This window comes from Daucus carota, chromosome 9 (assembly GCF_001625215.2).
Source record: "Daucus carota subsp. sativus chromosome 9, DH1 v3.0, whole genome shotgun sequence".
Classification (NCBI taxonomy): domain Eukaryota; kingdom Viridiplantae; phylum Streptophyta; class Magnoliopsida; order Apiales; family Apiaceae; genus Daucus; species Daucus carota.
In genome coordinates, this window is record NC_030389.2 from 7,798,354 (window position 1) to 7,811,639 (window position 13,286).

The window sequence follows — 13,286 nt, forward strand, 5'->3', positions numbered from 1 at the left end:
CAATCCTCAACTTCGAGTTTCAGCCTTATTTGTTCGCCTTTGGTCAATCGGTCTCATAGGAGCAGCATCACTACGATTTTGAGTTGAATCAAAGCGGTGGGAGAAATCTCACACTAGTGACTAAGATTTATAAGCATATTTATGTGTTATAATGAATATGTAGTAATATAGTGATAGGGATCGAATTGAAAGAAGATATTTTTTAAGTGTACTAATAACGCTTATAGCCTTGTATCCGATCTAAAAAATCTCAAGTTGGGCTAGAGTCGAATTACTTAAGATCTAGAACAACAGTGGATAAATCTAATATATAGAATGTGAAAGTATGTATACATACATAGGGGTGGGTTCTGATACAAACTTACAAATTTACAAACTTTATGCGTTCAACACATATATAATTTGAATTCAACATTTTTTTTAACAGATTTTGTTGAACATCGATTAAAATTGTGTTGGAGAAGTACACTAAACTAATTTTTCGATGTAGAAACTAAGTTAAACGTATTATATAACTAATATTTATGTTTCTAGACCCTACCCAAACCCCAAAGGTATAGTTTAAGCATCTGTGTAGATATATTTAACACAATGATAATTAGTGGTCTACACCCGATGTTGAACCCAAATTATAAATGTGTTGAATGCACAAAATATTTATGCGTTATTTTTAAAAATTATGATGTTTTTTGAAGAATTTTCAACACGGATACTTTCCATAACTAAGGATTAACATGACGGAAGAACAAAAAAAAGTTTGTAAGTTCTTAAAAAAGAATTTTATTTGTTCCTAACCCTACATATATATATTTATGTGTTTATGTATATATATGTTTGGAATTGTAGTATAGATTTACTGTTTGTGGGAACTTGAATTGTATATATAGAGATAGATCAAGTAGTTTCAACCTTTTTTGCAACCTTGGGCATCAATCTTAATAAGTCAAATTAAAAAATATCTCTAAGACTTACAAAAATTGCAATTTTGTTTGCAACATGTGCAACCATTGTTGCAAAAGTTGCAACCAATATTATTATTAATATTAGCAACAATTAACAACTTTTAAATGTTAACTATTATATTTGGTTGCAGAGAAAAGAAAAACATTGATGTTATACTCCAACATAGTGGGACGAAAACATAAACTATATCAACTTTGAGGTATGTAGATGTTGATTCCCAACACTTATAACTACTAACAACTTGGTCACAATGATATACAATAAACTCAAATTGAAACCTTAATCAAGTGAGATTAAAATAAATTATCAAGCAAGAGATGGATACCCTAGGAACAGATTAGGTGATCTTCGTACGGCGAATCACCAGCTAAAGATGGTTAATGTAGATTAATACACAAATTTTGTTTTATCCTATCACCGGTTTGTCGATTAGGTGATCTTCGTTCGACCGAATCACATCTTCATAATTCTCCTTAGTAAAAGAGATCAGCAGCACCTGCTTCTCAGAGCTTGAGTGGCATTAGCTGTACACTTGCCTTGCATATTTTTTCCTGGCATTTCTGCTAGATCTGTCAAGCAATGTCCCTCATGACATCGTTCTGACTTCATCCCGATATCGTTTTGGTTTTTCAGGAGCTTTTCTTTTATCATCTTTTGGCCCTAACATTTCTCTCAAGTCCAAATTGAATCAAATTTACAGCCTAATCATCTTTTCGATCGAAGTTTCTTACCTATGATGTGATCGAGTCTGGCTGTAAGGAAGCCTGCTACCTTGACCTTATCCAAACTTGTGACCATTCCAACCTTCTCCTTGAACCGATCTGGATAATCCCCCTAGTCCGCCTCAGTTCTTTGCCTACAATTGCTCAACACTTCTGTATCCTTCTCCTTGGACATAGATATGAGAGGAATGCCTCAAGAACATCCTCTTCAACTATTCATAAGAACTGACCAATCGAGGTCTCAACGGCCAGTACCACATTGTTGTTGGACCCTTCAGATACGTCTTGAACATCTTACAGGTCATTATATCACAATGACCAATACCCGTCATCAAGGATTCGTACTTCTCGCAATGATCTATCAGATCGTCCTTTCCGTTGAACTAATCATCTTTGGAAATTTTCTCCCTAACGGTGATCGGTACCGCTCAATCTCCTCGATCACTACAGGTTCGTGGGTTAGCTTCCTCTCCCCGAACATTTCCTTCTCCACTCGGTATAGGCGATTCCTTACATGGGACTTTCTTCTTCGAAATCCAACGGGCTCTCAACTTGTGACTTCAACCTCTGAAAGTGCAACTTAGAATTTGAAGACTCGTCTTGGTCATCCCTTGGTCTTTTCTCCTTGTGCACCTCTGACTCAGCACGAACCCCAATCTCTTCTGCCTTCAAGGCCATACTGACCTTCTCCTACAATTCTATTTCTTCTCTCTATAACTCGAGAGACTTTAGTCTGAGCACATTTGCCTCTTTCCTTTTTTGCTTGAAGAGCTAATTCTTTCTCAACCACTCGAAAGATCTGCTTCTCCTTTCCCTTTTCCTTCACTTACTCGAGAGATTTCGCCATTGTTTACTCCCTCCATCTCTGCAACATGAGTCTTTGTTCTCTTCGACACTTTCTTCAAAGTTAAGTTGCAGGGGCTAATCGGCATCCCATACGAGGTTCCAGGATGGGTATGCCTAGTAGGCTTATGAGGTTGACCAGAAATTCGTTGTTAGGTGTAAGTATGGTTGCTATTTCGGTTTAATTTTAGGGAGTTTACCAACTATACTCGTTTTTGAATATTTATTTGCATTTATACTACCTTCTCTAAAATCTTGCAAATATACTATCTCTTATAACATATATTCAATTAAATTGCCAAAATACTACTGAAGTATGGGTGCCCCTGGCGGGGCCATTAGATTGCAATAGAATCAACTGAATGCAACCTCATATGCAACTAAATGCAACCTCATATGCAACTAAATGCAACTGAAAACTGTAAGTTGCAACGGATGTATGGTGTGCCCCTGGCGGGGCCATTAGATTGCAATAGAATCAACTGAATGCAACCATATGCAACTGAATACAACCATATGCAACTATATATGCAACTGAATTCCAGATTTCGAGTTCCTGCATATGAGGTTGCACGCAACCTCATATGCAACCTCATATGCAACTAAATGCAACTGAAAACTGTAAGTTCCAACTGAAGTATGGGTGCCCCTGGCGGGGCCATTAGATTGCAATAGAATCAACTGAATGCAACCTCATATGCAACTAAATGCAACCTCATATGCAACTAAATGCAACTGAAAACTGTAAGTTGCAACGCAACCTCATATGAGGTCGAAAATGACATTTGAAAACTGGAACTCGAAATCAGGAATTCAGTTGCATATATAGTTGCATATGGTTGTATTCAGTTGCATATGGTTGCATTCAGTTGATTCTATTGCAACCATATATGCAACTTAATTCCTGATTTCAAGTTCCAGTTTTCAAATGTCATTTTCGACCTCATATTTGGAATCGATATATATATATATATATATATATATATATATATATATATATATATAATCTGGGAGCATAAGATAAACTAAATAGATATAGAAACAGAATAAGCAAAATATAAATAACATATCTTAAACTTAAACCATCCGTAGGTTGGTGAAACCAGCCAAATAGGTGGATCGTACTAACAAAAACCAGCCATGAAGGCGGATATAACTAACAAGATTTATATTTACTAAAATATTTTTCAATATATATGGAAGTTACTTACAAGATTAGCAGAGCATATCTTCTATATTGAAGTAATTAATCTAATCAATAGTGATTTTGAACCTTTTGATGATTCATTCGGATAATCTCTGATAATTACAACCATATCATCTGCTTCCGCCTCCCTTTGGTATCAGAGCCTATAGTGATTATTGTGATTTTGTTGTTCTAGTAATCTATCCAGTTATTCGTTCAAATTCTCAGAACTATCTCATTATCCTTATAATCCAGTTTTTAGTCACCTATCTTACTGTAGTCCACCTTATTTGTCATAGCCAGGAGCCTTTGTAAGTCTCAAGAGAGTGAGCAGTTTAGGTAAGAGCATTTAAAACATAGGTATGAGCCTACTTAAGGTAAGAGGGTATGCATTTAAAAACTGAAATTAGAAGATAATAAGTTCAGTCTAGATTTTAATGAATAAACTTTTTAGAACTAGTTCTTCAGTAAGCTCAAGGTCATCTATGTCTTTGATCCCTCCTATCCCAGATTTTATTAATCAGGAAGAACACAGTTATGAAAATATTAGTCAAGAATTAGGAAATTGGAATATTCCTAGTGTTAATCCAAAACAAATTTATGAGTCAACGTTTACTGATAACTTTAAAACAAACTATAATGTTAAAACTGTTGAACGAATTTATGCTATTAACAAAGAACATGAAAACTGTTCTCTCTTAGATAAAGAAATAATTAAAAAATATAGAAAAAAAGGTTACAATTATATTCACATATAATTAATTCAAGTTGCAGTAAAACCATTAACTATTAAAGGTATTAATTCTAGTATATTATTATGCCTGAGAGATGCGAGATTTTTAAACTATGTTCCTAGTATATTAGGAATAATGGAATCTAGCCTTCATAATGGACCAATCCATTTTAATTGCTTTCCTGACTTTACCTTAAGTCTTAATGATCCCCATCTATTAAAAGCTTTAACACTAAATATTAAAACTGCAGGAGAGATAACCCAAATGATTGAAGGGTCACAACCTTTAGCTTTAATATATAGAATCCATTATAAAACTATGAAAACAGATTTAAATATTCATTCTTTAAACAAAAGTCCTAAAGATAAAACTGTTTTAATTCAAGGAAGTACAAGTGAAGCTAATATTCAAGTTCCAAAAACAATCCTTTGGAAAGATATTAATCTCCCTAGTCAATGGATTTTAGAAAATGAAACACCCCAAAGACCAATAAATAATAATATAATGAATTTAGAGAATGTTAGACAATATTTAGATGGTACAGTTCGAATAAGTTTTGATAATCCAAATAGACCTCTAATCTTAGAAGAGTTAGTTGATTCATCAACAGCCTCCAGGAAAGATTCAGAGCTATTAAGTAAACATAAACTTAGAGAAATAAGAACAAAAGGTATAATAAATGAAGGTCAAACAAGTTGTCCTTTTTATTCTACCAACAGTCAAATGATAGAAGAAGATGAACAAAATTTATCTCCTACACATTCAGATTTTGAACCAAAACCAACTAATAACCAACTTCTTGTTATTAATAAAGAATTTACAGTTAATTGGAAAAATTTAAATGAAGATTTTAATTCAAAAAATAATAAAGAAAAAAGACACCAATTTAGGAATAACCACAATCATAAAGACAGAGAAAAAATAGTTAATAAATGGAAAAAATTTATAATAAAAGAAAAAATAAATATTACATTCTATATATGGTATGAAAAATATTATGGTAAGTGTAATGTAATTACTAAAACTCAATGGAATAAAATGCCAACCCTTATTTTATTACTAGAAATAAAATAGATTTTAAGATTGATTTTATTGGTATCAGTGCATATATATATATATATATATATATCGATTCCAATGATGAGATCGAAAATGACATTTGAAATCTGAAACTTGAAATCAGGATTTGTAGTTGCATATATGGTTGCATATGCAACCCCAGTATTTTTGAAAATATTTTAAAGAAAGTAGTATTTTTGAAAATAAGATTGGATAAGGTAGTATTTTTGGAAATAAGATTGAAAACGTGATTATTAATAAAAAAAAGCCCAATTGATAATACAGTACATATATGTTTTAAAATATAATAAAGCTATTTATACAAGACAAGAAAGGGAGAGTTGTGACAAGCAAATCACATGGAGTGCACGTGGGTCGTCGAAGGTGTTTGCATGTCCATTTTACATCAACCGAAAACATTTTTATATAATCGCACTCTTTCATTCTTCCTTCGTGCTTTATTTTCACCTTTTCTAGTTTTGTTCATTTGTTCTACATTATTCTGTAGCTTCCAGAAGTTGCATAGTTAGTTTATCCAGAGTTAATGACCAATTAAATGTATATATTTCAAGTGCTTGGGTAAAGAACAGTCTGTGCACGACACATACTTAAAAGCAGCTTTGCTCTTGTTTTACTCCAAGATTAAGAAGAAGAAATACTTCTAGCCTGTCATTAGTTGTCTACATTTTTTACTTTCTTTTCGCCGATTCCCTCAACCCTACACGATTGGAGTTACACGCACAATGTACATGCATCAAAAGTGTATGACAGCCTATTCTCTCCTTGACTGTTTGTAAAATCAGATGAATATGCAGGTTCGTGAATGTCGAATCATAGTCGGCGAGTCAAAAGGGAAATTATTAAAATAAATTCAATTTTTTTTCATAATTTTATACTTTTCTGATTTTTTTATTACAAAAAGATGTTATACAACCAAATACGATTTCTTTTTTAGTTTTTCAAAATGATAGTTGAAATTGTTTTTTTTTGATAAATAATTGAAATAGTTTTTATTGTATTTAAGGTTGCATTTTATTTACACAGGGCAACATGTTAAGCAATTATTAAATAACGAAAGATAATTTCATTTACTAAATTTTGAAGTTCTAGTTGCAAACATGGTTGCTAATTGCATAATTTACAACTATTTCAAAAAGACGCACTTTTACAAACAATATAATATAATACATGTTTTTATGAAAATTAAGTTCTTTTAAATATTTTCAAAAAATCCTTGAACATGCAAAATATCTGGATGAGTGTCCTGTTGGGGGATAAATTTTGATCGATACTTTGTCCAAAATTTGGAGCGACTCTACTTAAATCTAAAAGATGCGAATTATTACACGAGGAAAGTGACATAAAGCAAGATTGTGTTATTTTTATCTTTTGCGGTAAAATAAAAACAAAGATTTCTTTCTCTAATTAATTATTATCGTGCTTGCTATCTTGTCACTGCTAAAGTGCTTCCGTGGTTGTACCTAACTGGCTAACTCAATTAGATTGTCTTAATTAATCTGCAAGTTTCACCATCACAAGAGCTAACTAATTGTATAATTGCAATTATTCGGGTGGTCTTATTTTGTGTGAATCACAAGCTTAATTTGCATGTAAAGATTTTGATGTACAACCCACCCGTATACGCATGAGTGGACGTATATGTTTACCTGCGATATATGATTATTTCAACTCGAAAATTATTATATGTATAGGCAACAAGTCGATCCACCGACTACATATATTTCACTCCTCCATAAACTAAAAGAGTTGTGGTTCTGTGATCTGTCAGTATAACACTTGCTATAGCTATGACAATGTGGTCAATGACTCAATGGTAAGTGGTAATACATCTGTACACCGAAGATTAGTTGATGGATATGTTTGAGAAGTACAGATTGGGATGAAAACATCAGAGTTTAATATTAAATTATCAATTTGATAACGTGAAAATTTTAAAATTAGTATTTGATAGGTAACAGATTGATAGGTTTTACGTGGTGCCACATGACAGAACGTTGTCGTTTAGTTGCTTTGACGACTCGGTCGGTTTTAGTACTGCAAAAGTTATGCGGCCAGTTTTAGTCGGTCGGTTTTGACTTTTTTGTTGTAGTGTGAGAGACCGCTTGAATTTTGAAGTATATGTAAATTAAAAATATCATAAACTAATTAAATAATAGATTTTCAAATATCTGATAAGAAACAGCTACATCAACTAATTAGAACAGTTAATTCAATTTACTGACCGACAAATAATATCTTTTTTATTAATTTGTAATGCGGAAACCTAATTTTTCCAGAAGGCTGAATTTTTTTTATATAATTTTTCCAGAACAGGACGGATCTATGTGATTCCGGCCACATGAAGCTACAAGGATAGCATAGACACACATATATGATATATCACAAAGTATATGTTAATTTAAGTGTTTTTTTATGGTAGGTCGAGATCTGAGTATTTAAAAACAACTAAACTGTACTAGCTATCATACTATGATACAGAGTTTGAATGATTTTGTGAAATTTGGAGACATCATTGTTTTGTGACGAAATAAGCTTACATTCTGTCAGATGCAATTATATATTTTGGTATTGCTGTCTCGGACACACAAATAATAAGCCCCTTCTCTTCCGTTCTTGGTTCTTGTGTTGCAAATTATTATTTTCCTCTTCGAGTTCGAGTGAAAGAGTCAGGTCTATTACAAACGTAAATCGGTTATTATATTCTGCAACATACGTTTTGTTTTTCTTCCGAAACCTGACAAGAGGATGTAAATCGATATATAGAAAATCAGATTTATGTTTATACCTATACAATGGCCTGATCATCCGGATCAATATTAATAGTTAAAGGAGTCTAGTTACATCAAGACTAGATCGAATAATAGATTTGTTGGGGGATGGAATCATGTATGTTTAGGAGCATACATTGATCAAATATAAGTGCACATATGTGTACAAGAATCAAAACACATGCATGCAAGATCTATCAACATTCAAGGTCCACAAGGACCCCAGAATGAAAAACTGCATTCACCCACCGTGAATAGACATGTACAATAAGTATGGCATGCTCATCACTGGAGTCGTTTGGACTAACTTAAAAAAAGTAATTTTATACTTAAAATAAAGAAGTGGATTAGAAGTGAAAAGTAAATAAGTTAATAAAGTGTTTGGAAAAAAAGCAGAAGTTCTGAGAGAGAAGCTAGCATTCTCAGCTTGTTAAAAGTGCTTCTATTTATTTACACAAACGAGTCAAGAAAAACAGATTGCTTCCCCAATACAAACAGGCCCAATATTAATACTCTTCCGTGGCCTGACGACACCGTATCTTGTTAAAATATAATACGATGCTGTTAAGTCATTTTTATTGTAAAACTACGATCTCGAGTTCGAGGTTTTAATTTTTTTCATGGCAGTACCCTTACTGACTTCCTCCTTCCAGGCTCATTGGAGATTCAGGTTCGATTCCATACGACTCCCAAAATTATCATAATCGAGTCCGTGTTCAACTCTCGATCGATAAATGGGCTTTCGTTCTCCCAGCACCTTGAGATTTTGGGAGTCATTCAACATATCTACTCATCACAAAACACCTCAAAACTCTCAGTCTTTTACATTCACCTCAATGGCAGTTCAATTCTGTTTGGTCTGAGCTCTGTTCAAGATTATTAATTTCGATATCATATCAAATTACCACTTTGTCCGCATCATAGTACTAACAAACTAATTCATAGCAGTTGTATCAAAAATTTGAAGATAAAAATTTTCAAATATGTAAAATAACCGACATACTTGCAGTCTGCAGACAATAATAAAACAATTAATACACTAAATATAGCAGCTGTTTTTCTATTTTTGAATTTTGAATCGAACTGAAGGAACCAAAATCCAGTTCAAATCCAACTAAGATCCTGCCTTTTGACTCACAAAGTACTCCAACCCCATTGGCTCTATGGCCTCACACCCAATTTCGAATTCGGCAAATTCTCCAACCACCACTTTTACATTTCTTTTAGTTTCGTCCCTGTAAAATTTTTCTTTTCAAATCGCCCCCCGAAAACCCGGTAAACTTACAGACTTAGCCCTTTAGGCTGTCATTTAGCTTTCTATTATTAGCTACCTTCCAGATCTGTAATCTCAACTTGTTACAAATTTGTAACTATCACGAATTATCAAATGTGGGACAATTTGGAAATAAAAATCTCTACAATGACAAGCTTATTTTTTTCGAATTAAATCATAGTATGAAAGTTACATGGACCATCTTGGTCATGCAAATAAATTCTGGCATTAAAGTTTGCAAGGGCACTCTAGACAATTTGTGTACTACTCAATAAACAACCACCGTTTCTGTTAGTTATATAGTGAAAAGTAAAGCCTTTGCTTTCACTTATTCTCAACAGAAACAACCATAACATACTTGAAAGTGTTCACAAGTGCTCTCTTAGAAGTTCCGAAAATTATGGCAGAGCTCGAAAGCCCTGCTGTACTGTCCAAGCTCATAACATTCCTCTCTTCCATGCTTGAGAAAGTTGCTGAATCAAATGATATGGATGCCCTGATCCACCCGCAGAAAGTGTCGGTTTTTCATGGCCTAACGAGGCCAACCATCACAATTCAGAGCTACTTGGAGAGGATTTTCAAGTACGCGAATTGTAGTCCATCGTGCTACGTTGTGGCATACGTTTATCTTGATCGGTTCACTCAGCGCCAGCCTGCCTTGCCTGTGAATTCTTTCAACGTTCATCGGTTGCTCATCACAAGTGTTTTGGTGGCTGCAAAGTTCATGGATGACATGTGAGTTCCTCTAAACCTCAATTCTATTTTAGTTAAAGATTCATCTTTCTTTATTTTTAAAATGTACTAATTCGGATCAGAAAACAGAGAACTCTGTTAGAGCCTTATTAATGCTTGGTTTTGTCTGGTGGGAAATACCCGTTTTTGTTGTAGTGCATAAATTAAAATTACCATTTTCATTTCCTTAGGCCCTTACAACCACAATTCAGTAAGCAATGATCAAGGATTTACTGTACACCATATAGCATATATAAATGTATATTTACATTCAAGTGTGATCAAAATTCAAGTTCTTAACAGAATTCACTAGTATATAATATGATCAAACTTGTAACTTGCAAGCAAGGTTCATGACATTCATATAATTTAAAATATCCTCACTTACATGTATAAACTTGTGAATAAAGGTAAAAACAACATTTATTTAAAGTGTCTTTTTCAAGCCAGCCACCAAACAACAGTGTAACCACCCAACAAAAGGGCAATGAAGTGGATGGTATGAATTGTTGTCAATCATTCATTTCATCCATGACTTTTTCTAAATATCTCTTCCATTTTAATTTGTCCTTATAAAATTAAACCCTTTCTTCAAATTTTAAATGGGTCCTTGTAATCTTTTAGTAAAAGAACAACTAAGTTTGCAAAGTGTTACTTTGTATGACTAATGGTTTAGAATTGCAGGTACTACAATAATGCCTATTATGCAAAAGTTGGTGGAATCAGCACACTGGAGATGAATTTTCTTGAAGTGGACTTCTTATTTGGCATAGGGTTCCAGTTAAATGTCACCCCCACCACTTTTCATACCTATTGCTCCTACTTACAAAGAGAGATGCTACTTAATCCCCCATTGAGCAAATCGAATTCAGTACCCTACATAACAACCTCGTCCAAGGTACATTTGTTCGACGAAGACAATCAATCTTCACAGCAGCAAACGCAGCAAGAACTCGCTGTTTGAGCTAGACATTGTCCGAATTTAGTAAAAATATGGAATGCCTGCAACATTCACCCTTTGCTACACATCGTAGACTTGGTTCAAAGGGAGGTGAAACTCAGCAGTGACGGAACCAGCTCTGAACTCGCACAATTACAACAATATGTGATCCATTGTTAGTATAGACCCACTTTTTTTCTTTTTCCTTTTAAAAATCTTGTGGTTTGATTATGTGTAAGTGGACTTGATTGAAATGGTATGTACAGATTGTTGCTGTCACAGTAGTTTCTTTTTCTTTTGTGTCAGTCTGTGTCAAAAAGTTTTGTTAAATACTACACAAGCTTCTTGTAGGAAGCTTTGCATGTTGTGCTAGAAATGCAAGATTCCATTACTTTAACAGGAGGTGACAGTGTAATGTTTTGAAGGCAGACAATGTGAGATAACAGCAGATCCAATCTGGAAAGAGACATGAGTGGTCTGTGAAATGAGTCGTGTTGTGACATGGGTAAGTGACAAAAAAATGTGGACTATATAATTGGTGCGAGTTGTGATAATGCTCTGTGTTTGGCTTGTTTTTCTAGTGAAAACAATATTTCTCTGGTTGACAGTTGTAAATGATGCTTTGGAGGGGCATAAGACATGTGCTTTCACGGGCACTACTAGGATTGCATGTGCTTGCCAACTCGATTGAGAGAGAGATGAGGGCGATAGATTTTTCATACACCTACATACTCCTATGCGGTGGTTTAGCTTAAATTAGAAAAAATATTTAGGTTTTTTTTTCCATAAATAACCAAGTTTAAAACAATTTTTGCGACTGTCATTTTTTAAAATAAATTATAAAAATACTCTGTTTCAAAAAATATTTGCAAAAATACGCTGGTTGCGTATGCAATCATATCTGCAACTGTTAGGAACAATCAGAATTGCAACGTTGAAAAAATCTTTTCAAAATTATTTTTATTTACATAATAATGCGCAACTGGTTCAAAGGCAGAAAAAAAACCGTGCCGGACCAATTTTAATATCACAAAAACACCTATACTTCCATTCCCAGTTATTATTATGTATCTCATCACGTCGCCAACCACCATAATCTTACTCAAGGTTTACAACTGTTGGAACCATATTTCAAAAAGTTATTATTATGTATTTCAAAAATATTTTCAAAAATATGGTTTACAACTGTTGGAACCATATTTGCAACTCAACAAAAATCAACCATAAATACAATTTTAGAAATTTAATACTTGAAATAATATTTGGTTAAATAATATGTTGCATAACAAATTACACTTGAGCACACTTAAATATAAATGGGTCGCGCTCAAGAGAGAACAAATCTTTAAAATAGAACCATTATAAGATTCTACAGAACTTTAAATTTTAAAAAAAATTTCAGGATCAAAATCTAAATACATGTTTTTTACATCATTGTGTTTGTTCAAAAATCATATTGAAATATAATTCATAAACACGACACTTTTTGTATGTGCAGTTCTTCTGCGCTGCACAACTTTTTAATATTTTAATTGTTTTTAGAATAGTGATTCTAAAAAGAAGTTGACCCTATATATATATATATATATATATATATATATATATATATATACTAGTGATCAAATAAAAACCAATGTTATCCTAGAAACTAGAAACCACTCCTTGAATCACTGTTTATAACTACATAAATCACTAGTTTCTCAGCTGTTAATCACTATTTATACAGTATATTCATCAGTTTTTTATTTTTATTAATTGAAGAAAATTTACTTAGGATTGACATTGGTGGTCGATTATTGATGATCAATTATAGTTGTAGAAGGTCTATGATGGTAGAAAATGGCGGGATGAGGTGTGTGGTGATGGTAGATAGTCATTAGTAGTGGAAAGTTATGATGACAAAACAGTGATAGGCAATTCATGGTTCTAACTGAAGGCGGCAGTAGTGGAAGGGGTTGATAATGATGCTGAGAGTTTCATCAATGTAGTATGATTGAAGATGATGATGATATACGTTATATATATGTATATTTATATATCTATAT

General features: G+C 33.2%; 1 protein-coding gene across 1 annotated transcript; it reads left to right on the forward strand.

Annotated features, from left to right (window-relative positions):
- The first annotated feature begins 9,879 nt into the window (after nucleotides 1-9,879).
- Nucleotides 9,880-11,520, forward strand: LOC108200638 (cyclin-U4-1). Its single transcript, XM_017368858.2, has 2 exons — nucleotides 9,880-10,304; nucleotides 10,986-11,520. The coding sequence occupies exons 1-2, from the start codon at nucleotides 9,970-9,972 to the stop codon at nucleotides 11,263-11,265; spliced, it is 615 nt and encodes a 204-aa protein (XP_017224347.1). The 5' UTR covers nucleotides 9,880-9,969; the 3' UTR covers nucleotides 11,266-11,520.
- The last annotated feature ends 1,766 nt before the right edge of the window (nucleotides 11,521-13,286 follow it).